The 20,512-nt window shown below is 33.9% G+C and overlaps 1 protein-coding gene across 6 annotated transcripts in view; it reads right to left on the bottom strand.

Annotated features, from left to right (window-relative positions):
- The window catches only part of LOC105325386 (engulfment and cell motility protein 2), a 44,505-nt gene that overhangs the window by 20,083 nt on the left and 3,910 nt on the right, over positions 1 to 20,512 (bottom strand). For 5 of the 6 annotated variants that reach the window (XM_066077970.1, XM_066077971.1, XM_066077972.1 and 2 more), the window contains exons 8-15: positions 16,716 to 16,787; positions 16,383 to 16,455; positions 16,135 to 16,185; positions 15,643 to 15,696; positions 2,190 to 2,312; positions 1,918 to 2,028; positions 929 to 1,036; positions 475 to 583 (exon numbers count right to left, since the gene is read on the bottom strand). In XM_066077970.1, the coding sequence (XP_065934042.1) occupies positions 475 to 583; positions 929 to 1,036; positions 1,918 to 2,028; positions 2,190 to 2,312; positions 15,643 to 15,696; positions 16,135 to 16,185; positions 16,383 to 16,455; positions 16,716 to 16,787 (701 nt within the window). The remainder of the gene's footprint in view (positions 1 to 474; positions 584 to 928; positions 1,037 to 1,917; positions 2,029 to 2,189; positions 2,313 to 15,642; positions 15,697 to 16,134; positions 16,186 to 16,382; positions 16,456 to 16,715; positions 16,788 to 20,512) is intronic. The other variant, XM_066077974.1, reaches the window with a different exon arrangement.

Genomic DNA, 20,512 nt, shown 5'->3' with positions numbered 1-20,512 from the left:
ATCAAGGTAAAGAATGGAAATATCTTTATTACAATTGGATTAGAACAGTCAGGCATCAATAAATAGTACATGTATTCACAAAGTTAGGAATAAGAATATCTGAACTATAATCTAATGTATTTTAGCCACTTCAGATTGGAATCAATGGAATGGAAGACAAAAAATTTATAAATAAAGTAAAGAATAAAGATGGGTTTCCTACAATTGATTGGAAGATAAACGGGATTTTTCATTCACATTTAAAAAATTGAACTTCTGAGATATCTTTACACCAGTGACAGCTAGGATGCAACAATTCTTATTTCTAAGCAGCTCAGTTCTGACAACTGTCAATAATACCATTCAAATGTCATACATCTAATTTTCATAAATTAAACCCCCTCTAAAAATTATTCTTAACAGAAATGTGTTTGCCTTTAATCTCATTGTTCTGTGAGCAAAGTTTTCAGTAGAACAAAGCGAGGTATTACTCACGAGGTTCTCCAATCCGCAGAATTTCGCACAACGTTTTGGTTAGCATAATGCTTGCCTTTATAAATGGACAGTCATGTTCATCCGCCCTCGTGCAGTTCTCCAAAACAACCTACAGGTGACAAAGCAAAAATGTATCTATACAGTTAGAAACAGTACAGATGTGTCCATCTGACAAACTAGGGCTGTGGTTAAAAAAACTTACAATAAAGTCAAAGACATTAACTGGCTTATAAACTGGTTTTCAATTCATTAAAGTTATATAAAACGATTTACACACAACTGTCGTAACTTTTATATTTATGTTTAGACTGGAATAGATTATAAAAATTAAATAGTCTATGAAAAAAGGCCATTTTTAAATTTCAGCATATGTTGTACATGTAAGTTCTTTCATAAATCAGGGTTTATTTCCATGACAACCAGAGTTTGTCTCCATGACAACAGGGTGACTGACCTTGACACAGCTCTCCTGGTACTTGTTGGAGAAGTAGCAGATGTTGTCCAGAGCCAGCAGACCCGGGGGTGTGTTCAGGGAGAAGTCATTGCCGGGGTTTGATTGGTCCTGAGAGGAAAGGAGATAAATGTAGTACATTAATAATATCTATATAACAGGGAGAAGTCATTGCCGGGGTTTGATTGGTCCTGAGAGGAAAGAAGATAAATGTAATACATTGTATAGAATCTATATAACAGGGAGAAGTCATTGCCGGGGTTTGATTGGTCCTGAGATGAGAGAAGATAAATGTAGTACATTAATAATAATATCTATATAACAGGGAGCAGTCATTGCTGGGGATTGATTGGTCCTGAGAGGAGAGAAGATAAATGTAATACATTGTATAGAATCTATATAACAGGGAGAAGTCATTGCCGGGGTTTGATTGGTCCTGAGAGGAGAGAGAACCTGTAGTATGTCAACTATATCTGTAATTACTATAACTGATCACTTGAATGAAAGAACTTTCCAATAAACAGGGAGATTTGTTTACCTTGTGGTTGTAAACCGTTAAGTTTAAACCATTGCATGGATTAAATAAACCTTTAGTTAACCCTTCATAAGATGGAAGATATATAGTATGTTTGATATACATGTACAAATTAAATTGTGCTCTCAAATGAAAGAAATTTCCAATAAACATTGTCAAGATAGGGTTATATATGTGGTAATAAACAGTTACAGTTGGAATGAATAGATTTCAAGATTATACAACTTAACACTTAGCAGCGAATTAAACCAATTAGCACCTCCTTGATAAACCAATATCACTGTTGTTAGATCATCAACATTGCAGGTTACAGAATTATCGAAACAAGAATGAAGATAAAACTACATCAAACCAAATCTCTATATCTATAAAATGACTAAATGTATCTGAACAATTGGGGTTAGAAGCTGCAAATATTGTGGTAGATGACAGACGTTAGAACCAGACTTTGTTGTACCTGGAAGCCGAGTTTCCTGTAGAGGGTAGACTTGCGATTCCCTGACTGTGCTGTCTCATTGTCCACATCAAAACAAATCTTTGTCAGCGAGTCAATCTGCTTCTGCACATTCTGAAACAACAGGAACACCTTTATTTTGAACCAAAATGAATAACCAAAATGGCCATAAATGTAGTAAGGAGAATTATTTTTTTTCATTGACCCAAATTCTTCCATAATTTTTAAAAATTATTTTTCTCTATTTTTCACACAATTTTATTTAAAATACTAACTGGATCATCTGGATCAGCCGGTGTATTCATCCGGGTCTCGTACATGTTTAACATCAGGGTCTGTAGACAGTACAGCTGGTGACCCATCTCCGAACCGATGGTGCGCGAAGTGTTCAGCACATTCTACAAACAGAAAACTCCCCAAATTACAAGATTATCAAGTATATGGTGATATCAAACTGATTAAAATCAGCCGTTCTGAGAACGTAACGTATCAGAATGGCTGATTTTAATCAGACTAATGGTGATGATAAATGTGGTGAATGTGGTAAAATAGATTCCTAATAAGTCGCATCTTTATAATCTATGTCTTCATTAAATTTGAAGAACACCTCGCTGATCACTGATCTTAAAATCTAACTTTTATTTTTCTGCCAGATGTAACTTTATGAAGCTACGATAAAAATCTAGCATTAGCGATTTTTCTCAAGATCTGAGGCAAATTTAAACGGCGTAATTATCATTATTATAAGTACTTGCATATGAGAAGGATTCTACAGTATTTAACCTCTTAGTCCACTAGCTGTCTACCAAAATACCAACATCCACAGACCTGTTTGCTGGTAACCTCCTCCATATTTTGTCTGTATTTTTCAATTTTATTGGTAAACAAGTATGCAATCTTATGGTAAGCTATATTAATATTTTTACGGAGTAAAATGAACAAAACCTCTTTGAAAATAGATTTATTTACTTCTATGAAATAAATTAATTAAAAATAGATTTCATTTCCTCATGAAGTTAAGCAATGAATTGTTCACAATTCATAGAAATGTGAGTCTAAAAAGTCACAATCTTAAAAAAATTGAATTGTAAAAAAAAAAATTTAACTTAAATTTTGTCTGATGCAGTATTCTATCAACACGTACTGTTAATTGTCTGGGTTTTTTTTTAATGAATACATACAATTTTTACTTTAAAACTGTAATAGACTCCTGTATGATAACTGCGTTACTGCTCTCTTACAGGGTAAATTGGTATACTTTGTTGAAATTTTAGTAGGTAGATAATTAAATGACGTAAATGAAACAATTGACGTTACATCTTATTTCGCCCAATTATGTCATTTTGCCCTGCAAAAGAGCACTACCACAGTTACCGTGAAGGGGTTAATAAAGCAATATCATTATTTATGCTTTTATATACTTCCTCTCCCTATAAGGTCTATTTAAAGAATTAATTTTTTAGATTTTTTAAATTTAATTTTTTTTAAACTAATTAACGTCATGCAATTATCTTTCTCTATTTACACATCTAAACATACATGTACATGTATATATACATATTCAATGCAAAACACAAGCTCTACCCAAAGCTAAAGATATAACAATACATATTGTACCAGTACCTTTATATTATAAACAGTAAATAACTGTATCACAGGAAACGAACACTAAAACATATAAAATCTGAAATGTCTTGGATATATAAAAAGCAAACAAAATCTACACTGTATATATACAAACATTACCCAGAGCTGATGACGGTCAAAGCGCAACGTATCCATGATTAAATGTAAACCAGGAGCTGTATGAGACAGCCTCTATAGCTTTGGCTACACTCGGTATGAGACAGTCTATAGCTTTGGATACACAATAATTACATGGGAATCAGCAGGATGTATAGAGGGTGACATTTGATGTCAATTATCACATTCACCAGTACAGCACCAATAAAATCCCCCCAACACTCATCCACATTTCCTTTGGCTAATGTCCGTGAGAGGGAACCTAACAAAAGGCTGATGATTATTCTCCTCCTCCGCTGTGAACTCAGGAGAGTGGTCAAAGAAGGGTCTCCCCCAGCCGTTAACCCTGGTGTATATCTGCTGTATACTTCATGTCAGGTTCACAGGTATTGCAGCAATTCCTTCCTCCCAGCAGATTGTATACACTGAAGCCCCACTTAGAGACCAGCAACTGCCTAGGTACTCTTATACGCAGTCATTAAAACAGTCTCCGAATATAAACACTTCCTGTGTAGATAAACCAACACCGTCCAGGGGCTTTTCTTCCTCAGTTAAAAATTGCTCTCCTTATTTTTTTTTTATAAATAGCTTCTTCAAATCTCATGTTTGTATAAAACAAAAAAGTCAGTTCAGTAGGTGTTAATTGCCGATGGGATACCTAGCGGCCTGAATCTCCCCAGAATCCAGAATCTGATAAAACATCAGGTCTAGATAGAATTTAATCTACCAGACATCAGAGTCTGCAGATAACGGGGTCTGATTGCCTGTCTGTTACAGACCACTTAGTACAGGACACACATACAGAACACACGGTGCGTCTGACCCTACAGTCAGTGGTGCGTCTGACCCTACAGTCAGTGCTATATATAATCATGTAAATGAAGCCCACAGTTAAAAATTCACAAACAGCACGGTGGTCATTATACAACTGTGGGATTTTTTCATTCAATGTGTGACTGTAATTTGGCATTGTTAAAATGCATGTATGTAAAATTTAGCACTATAGCTGGCATTTAATGCATATTTGCATTAAGATGGATGCATCTTCATCCTTAGATCACATTATAAAACTACAATGAAGCTACAGTCATCATCACCTTGATGCATTGATACAATTTATGTTAAATTACAGAAGGTCTATACTTTAAAAGCTTTGGAAAAAGGGGGATGACAAAAATTTTAATGGAAAAATATTTCAAGTTTTAAATCAAGGAAAGATTTCGTGACTAGGCGTCATAAAGACTACATCTTGATAATAGGGAAATAAGAAAAGACTTCTTCCTTATGATTTATTTTTATCTAGTAAGTTCATTGTAGCTGCGATGCACTTGTGTTCTTAGTCAAAACAACTTGGCTGATCATAACCATCTGTTGATCCATTGTTGACAGCTTTCTCATATAACAGGTGCTTCCTGCAGCTATTGTTGTATTCTACATCAAATCTGTTAAACAGTTCTTTTTCTTATGAAAATATTATTTTTTCTCCTTGAACTACAAGTAATATGCTACAGATTTTCATAAATTTTACATTAATTAAATATCATATTTTCCCCCATGTTAAATATCCTGACCCTTATACTTAATATTATGTATAATTAATATTACTTATATTTAATAACATGACCACAATCTTAAATGTTATATCATTTCTAATTAAATCAAAAGCCATAATACCCTACTTAGGTGTTTTAATACAACAACTATATTCAATTTTATAAAACAACCCATAATATTAAATATTATACTGGTTATATAATTTTTTTCACCTAAACTTAAATGTTTTAATGATCAAAACATTTCAAATTAACTATTCAAAATCAATGTTATTTCATAGACTCCTTAATTCAAATGTTATATATTATAACTAATTTACAATAGTGAAATATTAAAACCACTTCATAGAATGATCTAAATGATCTAATGCGGATTCTATGAGAGCTGTTTAACACTTGGCATTCAGTTCTTGGAATGTCTAAACACCAGCTAGAATTCCAGAAATCTCACAACCATTGTTCTATAGGCTGAGAAAATTTATCAATCATTTCTTCATCTCTTTATACCTGTCAGATTATATATATGTTAAAATTTAGGTTAGGCAACAACATCTGATAAATGGAGCCGTGAAAAACAATAAGCATAATTTTAGTTAATCTTTAACATATGGGAGACATCAACCACATACACAGATGTCGTGTTTACCCTGTACTTTATAATGGTGATTCGGCCTCCATTGTTAGAGTGGTGAGGACATAGATCTGCAACAACCTGACTATTATCAGGAGCTCACAGTCTGAAATCAGCTGCTTTTTGTCCAATAAGCATACAAGGTAAATTTTATCATTTTAGTGGAGGGAACTAAGCTTGGTATGTATTTACATGTCATTTGGATAAGCATAATATTCTTTATGTTATACAGAAAAATTATTCCTTGTGTCATTCAGGACCTAACTGATAATTATAATGAGTCAGCTTCCTTTGCTTTTCAAAGTCCCCAAAGTTTTGTATATTGTGTTTTGAGGTTCATCTCCTTTGTTTTAATTCAGAAATTGTATATGTATACAAGAAAGGACATCCCTCCCCCATTACCCCAATCATTAAGACTCACCCTCCTAAGTTTCATTTTCAATTAAGGATTTTTAATCACTGTTTCATCTAGTATATGTGAGGATGTAACACACCTTGTTTCATTTTGTTGTAAGGTCCACACTCCTTGTTTCAATTTACATGTAAAGACTCCTTTCTTTGTCTTACATGTAACCATCCATCCTTATACATGTACATCAATCTACAATTTCACACGCCTTATTACATCTTATATGCAAGAACCTTACTTCTCTCACCTTATTTCATTTTACATGTAAGGAACTCATTCCTCTATCCTTGCTTTATTTTACATGTAGGGACCTCATCTCTTTTTGCCTGTTTGATTTTACATATAGGGACTTCATCTCTCTATGATCCTTGTTTTATTTTGAATGTGGGGACCTTATTTCTCTATCCTTGCTTCATTTTACATGTAGGGAATCCATCTCTCTATCCTTGCTTCAGTTTACATGAAGGGACCTCATCTCTTTATTCTTGCTTCATTTTGAATGTGAAGACCTTTTCTTACTATCCTTGCTTCATTTCGCATGTAGGGACCTTATCTCTCTATCCTTCCTTCATTTTAAATGAACAGACCTCATCTATCAATCTATGTTTAATTTTACCTGTAAGGACCTCATCCCTCTATCCTTCTCTCATTTTACATGTAGGGACCTCATCTCTATATTCCTTGCTTCATTTTACATGTAGGGACTCATCTCTCTACCCTACTTTCATTTTGGATGTGGGGACCATATCTCTCTATCATTGCTTCATTTTATATTTGTGGGGACCTCATCCCTCTACCCTTCTATCATTATACATGTAGGGACCTCATCCCTCTATCGTTGCTTTATTTTACATGTATGGACCTCTTCTCTTTACCCTATAGTTTCATTTTGGATGTGGGGACCATATAATCTCTCTATTTTTGCTTCATTTTACATGTAGGGATCTCATTTCTCTATCCTTCCTTCATTTCACATACAGGGACCTCATCCCTTTACCCTTGTATCATTTTACATGATGGGGCCTCAACCCTCTATCCTTGTATTACATGTAACACAATCCAAATCAAAAAGGGAAAATCAAAATTCCTTTTTTTTGACCCCGTTTTTCATATCTGCATCCATATACACCTCTTTTTGCCAAAAATAAGCCTTTATAAGTCAAAGTTATGGAATTTTCCTGAATCATTGACATTTGAATGCATTACACAGGCATTTAAAATGAGTAACGTTCCTCTTATTCTTATAAAAACTTATGAAGCATCAGAGGAACGTTCCTCTTTACCTAAACTAAAATCTCTACACTTCATCTGAGGAACGTTCCCTCTTTTCACTTCAACAGAAATCTTCACAAAGAATATGAGGAACGTTCCTCTTTTCACTTCAACAGAAATCTTGACAAGTCATCTGAGGAACGTTCCTCTTTTCACTACAACTGAAATCTTGACAAGTCATCTGAGGAACGTTCCTCTTTTCACTTCAACAGAAATCTTGACAAGTCATCTGAGGAACGTTCCTCTTTTCACTACAACTGAAATCTTCACGAGGAATCTTGAGGAACGTTCCTCTTTTCTCTTCAACTGAAACCTTTACATGGTACTTGAAGAATATTCCAATTGAAAGTAAAAACAGCAATAAGCAAAATACCGGTAATCTTAAATTAAATAAGCATTTAAACATGTTATACTTTACGTAAATATTAAGGATGTTAACAAGTACTCGAGTACTTGACTATCGCTCAGTCCTGATGATGATCAGCTAAAATTTTCTAAGTTGATTACTCGATATAAAGTAAAAAAGAGTTTGAATTTTTAATATTTTATATCGCGGCATTTTTGGGTTACAATTCAAAATAACAGTTTAGACATACATAGGCATGTAATTAAGAATACCAATTTATTAATATTTCTTTTTATATTAAATATCAAGTTTAGTTTGTAATTGGATTAGATGTTTATATAATTAAAAATTTAACTATATTAATAATTGTCTCAGTGCATATGATTTTATAATTACTAAAAACATAAAACTCGCATCCATCAAATTCAGGATGGAGTTCCCAAGTAGAGCTGCATTTTCCAGAAAGCACTTTCACTTAATTCGGTCTTCGATGCATGGTTGACATGAATCAAGGTTTATCTTCTGTTCTGTTTATCTTCTGTTCATACTGTGTAACTGGCTGGATGGCTTTTGAACTTTTCTGTGGCCTGATTGATTTCCTCCCAGGGGGGATGTCCAGATCTTCTATAGAATCTATGTATAATAGATATTTGCATTAAAACTCATCATCGCTAAATAACTTCCTGTTATTTCATTTCATAATGAAGATCTGGTGGTAATGCTTATTTTTGTTGATAACACACAAATTCTCAAACATACATTTAGGTATTGACATTCTTTAAGAAGAAATACCCAGTATATTAAAGGTCACATAAGTTTTTCACTGCTTAACTTGAAAGAGAGAGAGAAATTAGAGAGATGTAGCACAAGAGAAAGAGAGAGAGAGATATTTGTACAACAAATATTTCTCTTCAGATATAAATACCTATATACCTAAATACGTTTAAACATTTACGGAATCCAAGCAGGATACTTAAGCATGAATTTGATTTGAATCTACCAAACATCAATATACTCTTGAATTTCTGCTCTAATCTTAAAACACATTGGTATTATTGCATTATTTTTTTTGGATGGCGACAGATCTTAACACTTCACATCAAATCCCAAAGCTATTGTTATCGGGGCCGGTCATTCTTGTGAGTATGAGAATGGTTCACAGCTCTAAATTATTGGTTTTAAGCCAGACAGCTGAGCAGATGGAATTTGCATCACTTAAATAAAGCAGGAATTATTAACCATGTCAAACAAGAAAGCTGTATAATTCAGATTCTGTTCATCCTATCAATTTAATGTTGCAGCAAGGGAATACTAGATTCAGTAAATAAGCTTGATGAGCTTAATCAAACTTATTTTTGTTTGAAATTTAGAAGCATAAATTATTCAGAATATTTGCTCATCATAAATTCTGACTTGTTATACTAAGGACTTGATGTTTGTTTCATCAAAATTCTCTTCAATTTTGTACATGCTCCCAAAAAAATGGGGGGGGGGGGGGACTCCATGTTTATTCACTTTTTGATATGTAAATTTAAGAAAATTGTTTTCTGTGAGAAAAAGTTAAGGGGGGGGGGGGGGGGGTCCCCCCCACTCTTTACATCCTGATGCTACGTGCCTGCTTAAAAGGGTTGATTTAAAAATAGGGTGTTTTTTTAAAAAAGAAAACGCTGCAAATAAATGCATATTGACTGATAGAAGAAGTGAGGATAAAAGGCAAAAATTTCTGAATGAAACAGCATTCTCATGGATGATTTAGCATCAATATTCCCAAATCACTTAATTTGCGGTAACTCCTACCCCCTACTCCCTTCCCCGACAAAAAAAAATAAGATGAAGAGAACACCTAACATTTCTCCCCTAAAAGAAAAGCTAATTTTGTGGAGGGATAGGACAAATCATCCAGTCATTCTTTAATTGAGTATTTATGTAGTATTTATTCCTTTTTAAGATATCAGTAATTCTCAGGCATGAATAACTTAATTATCATCAGTGCACTAGCTATAGCTTTATACCCGCTATCCATCTGCGCGTGCAACCAGATAATCTAAAACAATTGTAAAAATTAAAAGTCTACACCAAAGAAATTAATTGAAGAAATATATGTATAATTTGATAGTTCTAATGTTTTCAGTTTAGAAGTAAAGTGAATATATTACAAGGAGAGGACATACATAGGCTAGCTATGCCTGTTGTCCAATCCTATTGAATTTTTTCAATAAAACATGTTTAAATAAATTAGAAGTAAAGTGAAAAAGTCTTAATGATACCCGTTATCTAGTATTTTTGTTCAACTTAAATGTGCATATAATTCATTTCAATATAATATAAACATTCACCATGTTAAGTTTGTTCCTAAAACATCAATTTACCTGTCTTAAAGTTAAAATTCATAATAAGTAATGAACTTTATGGAAAAAGTTCTTTCCTAAGATATAACTTTAAGTCTTAATTAATTTTGCTTTGTGAAATGGGCCCCTGTGCACTCATTAGATTAATCCTTTCACATTTGTACAGGTTGCAATTGTGTGATAATTCATTTCGGCAGATTAATCATATATTTAATATTTAACTTTTTCTTAAATAGAGCATGTTCCTATTCCATATGACCTAATATCTGTTTATGATTTTCCTATTTACAAAGTCTGATTTGAAAGATTTAAAACTCACATCATGTAAATGGAGTTTATAGTGTTACTGAATTCATTTGTCCCAAGAGGGCCAATTTCCTAGCAATGGTATTGATAGGCATTTGTAGGGGAAATTGATAACCTGTAAAATGAGAAGTGGCTAGCCGATTACTCTGTTTCAAAAGAGCCTTGTGGGAGTATTAGTCCTAGAAGGACAGCTATAGTGTGAGATTAATTTTAAATTAAGAATAACAAACCTTAATCTTCAAGCATCTTTCATCTCGATCAAGCTCTGTCCAAATTAATGCTACCCATCCACCAGACCAGCAAACAATTCAAATGCAGTGATTTCAAACCAAAATCCACAAGGCAAAATATTTTGTCACTGCCAATCATCATCACCTATAACATTACATTGTATTATGATTATATTTTAATTTTGCACATCATTTTCAAAATTTGATGATTACAATAATTTTTTTAAATATCAGATAATCAAGAATTTTGTATCAATTTAATCTAAATGCTTTTATTAGATTTGCAATTACCTTGATTGTAGTAAATGCAGAAGAGCAAAAGAAACTCAGTTATGTATTTTAAACGTTTGGATATAATAAAAGTATTTATTACCTTGATGCAAGCATCCTGCGAAGTTTGCAACTGCAATTTCCAAACAATATTTCTGTTCTGCTTCATAAAGTACACATGCAGCGTTGATCTTAAATTAAATTTGCAACCACATTTTGCATCTGTTCCTTAAGCAGTGATCTGCTGTTGAAAGCTCTCAAATTTCACACAGTTACTATTATTAGCACACCCCGAACATCTTATCAGCATCCAGTTAGTGATTGACATCTGATAGAGGACCTTAGCATGTGCATGAATGGCCGGCGGTGACATTAGCAAACCAAATGTAGCAGAGGAATATGGGCTTTAGGTCATGACATTTCTATTGACCATGCATGCTGAGAAGTTATTTACAGAATATACTGGAGTATTTTGATATTAGATATTTTCTAGTTGATAAACATGAGGTACTTCAAGAAAGCCAAAAAGTGAGTTGGTTTTTTTTTTTACCTAAAATATCCTACTAATACCAGAGGTAGATTTGTAGATTTATCTAAACTACGAGTACACTATTGAATTATAGCTTGTGTATGTTGTGATTTTATTAGGAAGGGGGTGGGGGTAATTGTTAGCTAGTGTAAGATATAATTGACATATATATTAATATAATGATTGCATTTCATATGAGAACTGTAATTCAAAATTTACATCCTTTTACTCATGTTTGTTACTATCATCCAGCTCAAAGAATATGACAAATGCAAATTTCTGGTAACCTGATTGTTTTCTCAAAGCTTAGGTCCTGTCACACCAGATTGCATTCCCCCAGAGTTTCACGATACTGTTATATTTCTGGAATTGCTGTGGGTTCGCTGGGAAATTCAAAAACATTGTACAGTTGTATTTTAAATTTTTACAAGATAAAAATGTGACAGTTGACCAAGGGATTTCTACTCAGCTCCTGCGGCGTGTAACTGCATTCCTACAAACTTTGACGAACAAATGACTGCGCTCCAACTGAGTGCTCATAATGTGCTTAGAGTTGTGACCTCGAGTTTACGGTGTGTGTGTGTGTGTGTGCACCCTTTTTCATCAGTCCTTATATTACTTAACCAACATCATATTGTTGTTTCAGCAGCTTGACACAAAGTTTTTGATTTTATATTTAAAATTGTTAAATTATGGGCGGCAAACCCGCTATCATCAGGAGTAATTTTGCACACTTGTTAAACAAGTTATTTAATAAGTGACATAATTAGCATGTCTTCTAAATTTCAATTGTGCTTATTAGCTACATGTGCAATAGGGGTGAAAATCATCCCTGCAATAATAATCACCGCAATGTATCATTATATAAATAGTGCCTGTTTGGGAGGGTAACAGTTGAAATTGACACCCCGAGGAAACCATTGTCAACCGACGCGAAGCGGAGGTTGACAATGGTTTTCGAGGGGTGTCAATTTCAACTGTTATCCTCCCAAACAGGCACTATTTATTTTGTTATACTGAATGTCTTAATTTTAAAGAAAACATCACTGCTTTTAGATAGTAATAACGTGAATTCTACGGCGAACCGTACGCGCATGATTTTCGCACATGTAACATTTTTAATGTTACCCGTTGCTAAGTGCGTTGCTAACGCTGAGGGTAATAGAACGGATTATGAACTGCGTCTTAACCAATCAGATTTCAGTATTTAACATGAAAGTATAACAAATCAATTTGCATCATGATAGATATTAAAAATAAAATCAGGATTTTCCAGTAAAATGTTGACAATCGCACATCAATTATTTACAATTAATTTAAGCAAAACATTTTTAAATCCAATTGCACAGAAGATGAACAGACGGATATTCGGACGGACGGACGGACAAGGTGATTCTTATATACCCCCCAAACTTTGTTTGCGGGGGGTATAGAAACAATAAATTTAAGGTCAGTCGCGGGTTTACAATTTTGCGCCCTCTGCACAGAGTATTGCACAATACTTAAAGGAAATAGTTTTAATGTCGTAAAACACAAATGCAGAGTAAAATGTTCTAATAAAGATTTCTGTTGAAGTGAAAAGAGGAATGTTCCTCAGATTCTTTGTGAAGATTTCTGTTGAAGTCAAAAGAGGAACGTTCCTCAGATTCTTTGTGAAGATTTCTGTTGAAGTGAAAAGAGGAACGTTCCTCAGATTCTTTGTGAAGATTTCTGTTGAAGTGAAAAGAGGAACGTTCCTCAGATTCTTTGTGAAGATTTCTGTTGAAGTGAAAAGAGGAACGTTCCTCATATTCTTTGTGAAGATTTCTGTTGAAGTGAAAAGAGGAACGTTCCTCAGATGAAGTGTAGAGATTTTAGTTTAGGTAAAGAGGAACGTTCCTCTGATGCTTCATAAGTTTTTTTAAGAATAAGAGGAACGTTACTCATTTTAAATGTCTGTGTAATGCATTTAAATGTCAATGACTCAGGAAAATTCCATCAACTTTGACTTGTAAAGGCTTATTTTTGGCAAAAAGGGGTGTATATGGATGCAGATATGAAAAACAGGGTCAAAAAAAAGGAATTTTGATTTTCCCTTTTTGATTTGGATTGTGTTATGTATTTCACATGTAGGGACATCATCCCTCTATCCTTGTATCATTTTACATGTAGGGGCCTCAATCCTCTATCCTTGTATCATTTTACATGTAGGGGCCTCAACCCTCTATCCTTGTATTACATGTATTTCACATGTAGGGACATCATCCCTCTATCCTTCCTTCATTTTACATGTAGGGACTCATCTCTCTACCCTACTTTCATTTTGGATGTGAGGACCATATCTCTCTATCATTGCATCATTTTACATGTAGGGACCTCATCTCTCTCCTTGCTTAATTTAACATATAGGGACCTCATCCCTCTGCCCTTCTCTCATTTTACATGTAGGGGCCTCATCCCTCTACCCTTGTATCATTTTACATGTAGGGGCCCTCTATCCTTGTATCATTTTACCTGTAGGGGCCTCACCTCTCTATCCTTGTATTACAAGTATTTCACATGCAGGGACCTCATCCCTCTATCCTTGTATCATTTTACATGTAGGGGCCTCAACCCTCTATCCTTGTATTACATGTATTTTACATGTAGGGACATCATCCCTCTATCCTTCCTTAATTTTACATGTAGGGAAGTCATCCCTTTATCCATGTTTCATTTTACATGTAGGGACCTCAACCCTCTATGATCCTTGCTTCATTTTTTCATGTAAGGATCCCATCTCATGCTAAGACCAAATGTTCCTTGTTTTATATGTAAGGTCCTTAATCTTTGTTTTATTTTAGTACATAAAAGAATACCTGTTCCGTGATCATGTTACCAGTAATTGCTAGGTTCAAACTTTTTGTTTCATTTCTCATAAAAGTTCCACACTCCTTTAGATGTTTGATTTAAAAATGTAAGAACATCCCATTTAGAACTTGATCAGATATACATGTATATACATGTACCAGTAACTGGTTCAGAGCTACATTCTTATCATTTGGTCAGGGACAGATTAAGTCTATAATCCCATGACTGGTTCAATTCATAATATCATCAACAATATATTAATTAACATCTACAAACAACTGAGTACTATTAGATGATAAGTCAGTGTTTGAAATAACCGTCTGCCCAACCGCCCGAGACGCATAACTTTTAGCACGGGTGAACAAATTTGGTTGTAAGAGCGCCCAACTGGACATGGATATTTTTTTAGCCAAGGGTATATAATATCGGTTTATGATGAAACAAAATCGAAAAAATAGATTTTTGAATTTTTAACATGCAAATGGAAAAATTACACAAATGTCACTTTTTTCTTCAGGCTAGTTGAATTTTAACAGGGCTGACAACTTATACTAGCTGTCAGCCCTGAGTGTCTAGCTGATTTTTTGACGAGTTTAAAACACTGGATAAGTGTAAATAATCATCTTTTCACTTGAATGAAAAAAAGCAAACGTGCAAAACAATTGTGCAAAAATAAACACAACAACCAGAAATCAAAATCGTGCACACTGGATTTGAACTAATGACCTTAAAGGGATATACAGTTTGTGCTACTCTTTGCCTCTGTTTAATATTTGATTAATGAAAATACAAAATCCGCCTGTACAAAAGCAGCTAATATAATCACACGGAAAATAAGAACACAGAATTCTTTCTTGAGCTCTACTACAACACAGGAACACAACATACAATGAGGTAATCATGCAAGTCACACAGACAAATTCTACTCAAAGCACACCGAGGCTCCACAGAGAGTTCACACCAAACCACTGCCTCAGCTCAACAGCCTGGTCAAGATATGAAGTACCATCAACGTTTTGGACAAAAATTAAAGTTCTGCATACAGTCTCAGAACATGATAATGTTTTGTTGTTTTTTTCTACGTAAATCAAAACACCAAAACAAGTTAAAAGACAATAAAGGTGTTGTCAAAGAAGGTAAATTAAAATGTTTGCTACTTATGGTATATGTAATCATTCATCATGACCAGACATGTTCTATTGTGTGAGGCTGACTCTGTTGCAGTGGTTTGAGTGAACTCCTGTCGTACGCCAAAGACCTGCCTGTTTGGCATTATTTGCCGCGTTCCATTCGCGATTCCACACCTCTAAAGAAACCTGGATAAGATCGAGGCAAGAGAAATTCAACAATGAAATCTAAATGGGCTTGTGTGAAAAATTTGACGGAGTGTTAATGTTGTTCACTATGAAAAAAAAAAAACCGGGTCCAAGAGAAATTGTCCATTAAATGTGTCAACTGGTAACATATAACTGTTGAAGAACATGCACAGAAGTTGTGATTTTAAAGAAACAAAATCAAGTATAAACAGGTTGTTCATATTTTGATGAAACACAAAGGAAAAAGAGAAGAATCTTAAAGAGAGGTGGCAGACTTTTGACAATGAACAATAAAACATTTTACTTTACAGTTGGGCTGATGTATTCTCACTGATCATATCTTGATGAAACACACATGAAAAAGAAAAGTCAGATTTCTGACAATGAACAAAGGACATTTTATTTTAAGTTAGGCAGATGTATAATCAAGGCACTTACTGTCACTAGGACATTCCTGAAGGCCTTGTTCTGAATGCTGGCATTGATTTTCTACAATGGAAAGAAAAAACATTGCACATTTTTTATTTATCATAATATAAAGTAGCAGTTGTAGTTCTGTTCAAAGGGGGAAAACTCTTACTTTGCTTCAATGTTTAACTTTTCATTGAATACATTTACAATGTGTGTACACTTTGAAGCACATAAAATGGAAAAAATAAAAGTTACTGTACAGAAAATGCACCCACCCTCTTTTTGTCTGGACTAGCTTTAGTAAATAAGGCATTTAAGAGGGCTAAAGCATTCTTCTGTAGTTCTGGACTGTAACAGAGGTCATACACAGCATGAACAAACATCAGCAATTCAGAAGTAATAAAATAAAATGAGATGAACATGCCTTATCATTTTAATAATTGAATTAAGCAAAAATATGATAAAAGTGACTTTTTTGTAGGAAAAATTGCAAACAATACTTAAAAACTGGAAAACAAGAGAACCATCTATACCACCTTCACTGTAGAGACTAAACTGAAGCTAATAAATGTTGATATACATGACAGACAGAAGTGAACATGACTCACGTATTCAGGTGACAGTTGATCTTCTCCGGCGTCACCTGTTGCTCCACTTCTTTGTGCTTGGATAGCTGAGTACTGCAACAAAAACCAGACATTAAGGGCATCATTATGATTGTTTATACTTAGTTACATTAAGATCAGCTCCTTCCAAAATCAATTTTTATATCATTATGATATAATTCAGACATAAATGTATGCATCAACCAGAAAAACAAAACATATTAACATTTCTGAACCATAGGTTTTATATACATATATTTACATTTTCCAGTGTCTTTGCCTGTGATAACACAACGTATCGATTTTGTATTATATTATAACTCATAATACAAATGACGCCAAATTGAGGCGCCAGCGGGGTTTGCTTATTTATATCTAAATATTTAATCGGACGATGGGCTTAAAATTATATAAATATAAGTAATAAGGAATCATTCTTTGAATATTATGAGGTGATCATTTTAGTCGTAGCGTGATCAAATCTATCATAAAGCCCTTCGTGCTTTATTGGATTTGATCACGCCCCGACCGAAATGATCACCTCATAATACTCAAAGAATGATTCCTTATTCCTTATGTACTGTGATTTCATCAATATTTATTGAATAGCATGGATTTTGTTGTTGAGTTGATCCATGATGTATAATGTTCATAGAAGAGCAATCTAATAACAAGTTGTATTGATTGGATCATTGGCCACAAGTTGAAGTTACCTTGAATCCTTTCTACTTAATCCACGAAAACTGATCCCAACAAAAATTGATGAAATGAAAGTACCAGTAGTGTATGCATTTATCTCACTTTTTAAAAAGGCTATACAAGTACAAGTATTTGCTCTATAAATAGCTCAATTAAGGAAATAAATTCACCAAATTTATCTTTATTTTTATTAACTATAAAATGACCATAATCCCCTTGTAAAGATGTAAAAAATAAAATAAAATACAGAAATCCATAAATATTATTTCGGGGCCTTACACAACATTTAGTAACATATGCATGATATGCAGGGGCAGTAAGTTACAGACCTAAAAAAAACATCCACTTGATTTGGGACATTCCAAACATTCAGTTTTCAATTAGATTTAGATTTTTAGATTTACAACCTGAAACATTATACAATTAAGGACCTGACATAACATACAATAGATTGGGGACCTGACATAACATACAATAGATTGGGGACCTGACATTACATACAATAGATTGGAGAACTGACATAACATACAATAGATTGGGGACCTGACATTACATACAATAGATTGGGGACCTGACATAACATACAATACATTGGGGACCTGACATAACATACAATAGATTGGGGAACTGACATAACATACAATAGATTGGAGAACTGACATTCCATACAATAAATTGGAGACCTGACATAACATACAATAGATTGGGGACCTGATATAACATACAATAGATTGGGGACCTGACATTACATACAATAGATTAGGGACCTGACATTACATACAATAGATTGGGGACCTGACATTACATACAATAGATTGGGGACCTGACATAACATACAATAGATTGGGGACCTGACATTACATACAATAGATTGGGGACCTGACATTACATACAATAGATTGGGGACCTGACATAACATACAATACATTGGGGACCTGACATAACATACAATAGATTGGGGAACTGACATAACATACAATAGATTGGAGAACTGACATTCCATACAATAAATTGGAGACCTGACATTACATACAATAGATTGGGGACCTGACATAACATACAATAGATTGGGGACCTGACATTACATACAATAGATTGGGGACCTGACATTACATACAAAAGATTGGGGACCTGACATTACATACAATAGATTGGGGACCTGACATAACATACAATACATTGGGGACGTGACATAACATACAATAGATTGGAGAACTGACATAACATACAATAGATTGGGGACCTGACATAACATACAATAGATTGGAGAACTGACATAACATACAATAGATTGGAGAACTGACATAACATACAATAGATTGGGAACCTGACATAACATACAATAGATTAGGGACCTGACATTACATACAATAGATTGGAGAACTGACATAACATCCATAAATTGGAGACCTGACATAACATACAATAGATTGGAGAACTGACATAACATACAATAGATTGGGGACCTGACATTACATACAATAGATTGGGGACCTGACATTACATACAATAGATTGGGGACCTGACATAACATACAATACATTGGGGACCTGACATAACATACAATAGATTGGGGAACTGACATAACATACAATAGATTGGAGAACTGACATTCCATACAATAAATTGGAGACCTGACATTACATACAATAGATTGGGGACCTGACATAACATACAATAGATTGGGGACCTGACATTACATACAATAGATTGGGGACCTGACATTACATACAAAAGATTGGGGACCTGACATTACATACAATAGATTGGGGACCTGACATAACATACAATACATTGGGGACGTGACATAACATACAATAGATTGGAGAACTGACATAACATACAATAGATTGGGGACCTGACATAACATACAATAGATTGGAGAACTGACATAACATACAATAGATTGGAGAACTGACATAACATACAATAGATTGGGAACCTGACATAACATACAATAGATTAGGGACCTGACATTACATACAATAGATTGGAGAACTGACATAACATCCATAAATTGGAGACCTGACATAACATACAATAGATTGGAGAACTGACATAACATACAATAGATTGGGGACCTGACATTACATACAATAGATTGGGGACCTGACATTACATACAATAGATTGGGGACCTGACATAACATACAATAAATTGGAGAACTGACATAACATACAATAGATTGGGAACCTGACATAACATACAATAGATTGGGGACCTGACATAACATACAATAGATTGGGGACCTGACATAACATACAATAGATTGGAGAACTGGCATTACATACAACAGATTGGGGACCTGACATTACATACAATAGATTGGAGAACTGACATAACATACAATAGATTGGGGACCTGACATAACATACAATAGATTTGGGACCTGACATTACATACAATAGATTGGGGACCTGACATAACATACAATAGATTGGGGACCTGACATAACATACAATAGATTGGAGACCTGACATAACATACAATAGATTGGAGAACTGACATAACATACAATAGATTGGGGACCTGACATAACATACAATAGATTGGAGAACTGACATAACATACAATAGATTGGAGAACTGACATAACATACAATAGATTGGGGACCTGACAGAGCATACAATAGATTGGGGACCTGACATTACATACAATAGATTGGAGAACTGCTAGATTATCTAGTATGTACTGTAGAATTATTTAATAAAGAACTATAATTTATATGATAAGAGTCAAATTTAGCCCCCATTATTTGCCAATTTTGAAAGTATTTTAGATACATTAAATTGTTATATCATTTTTTAGAATAGTTGATATATTATATGTTTTTCACATATTTATTGATTTATTTGCACTTACTGGCAGTATATGACGTAAAAAGTGACCCTATTTTTGTAATTGAAAATCATATATTTTTCTTATAATTTTTTGAATAGGAAATCTAGAGCAACTCTTTGAACAAAAACAAACTTTTTGTTACTTATAAGTCTTGGATAGAAACATCTTTCATCAAAATATTTGGTTTATTCAAGCAATCGCTTGTTGTTTTCTGAAAGAAAAACTGCTTGGAAAAAAAGCTGTTTTATGCCAAAAATGCG

The sequence above is a fragment of the Magallana gigas genome, chromosome 3, assembly GCF_963853765.1.
Source record: "Magallana gigas chromosome 3, xbMagGiga1.1, whole genome shotgun sequence".
NCBI classification, from domain to species: Eukaryota; Metazoa; Mollusca; class Bivalvia; order Ostreida; family Ostreidae; genus Magallana; species Magallana gigas.
This window is presented reverse-complemented; position numbering and strand designations above follow the sequence as displayed.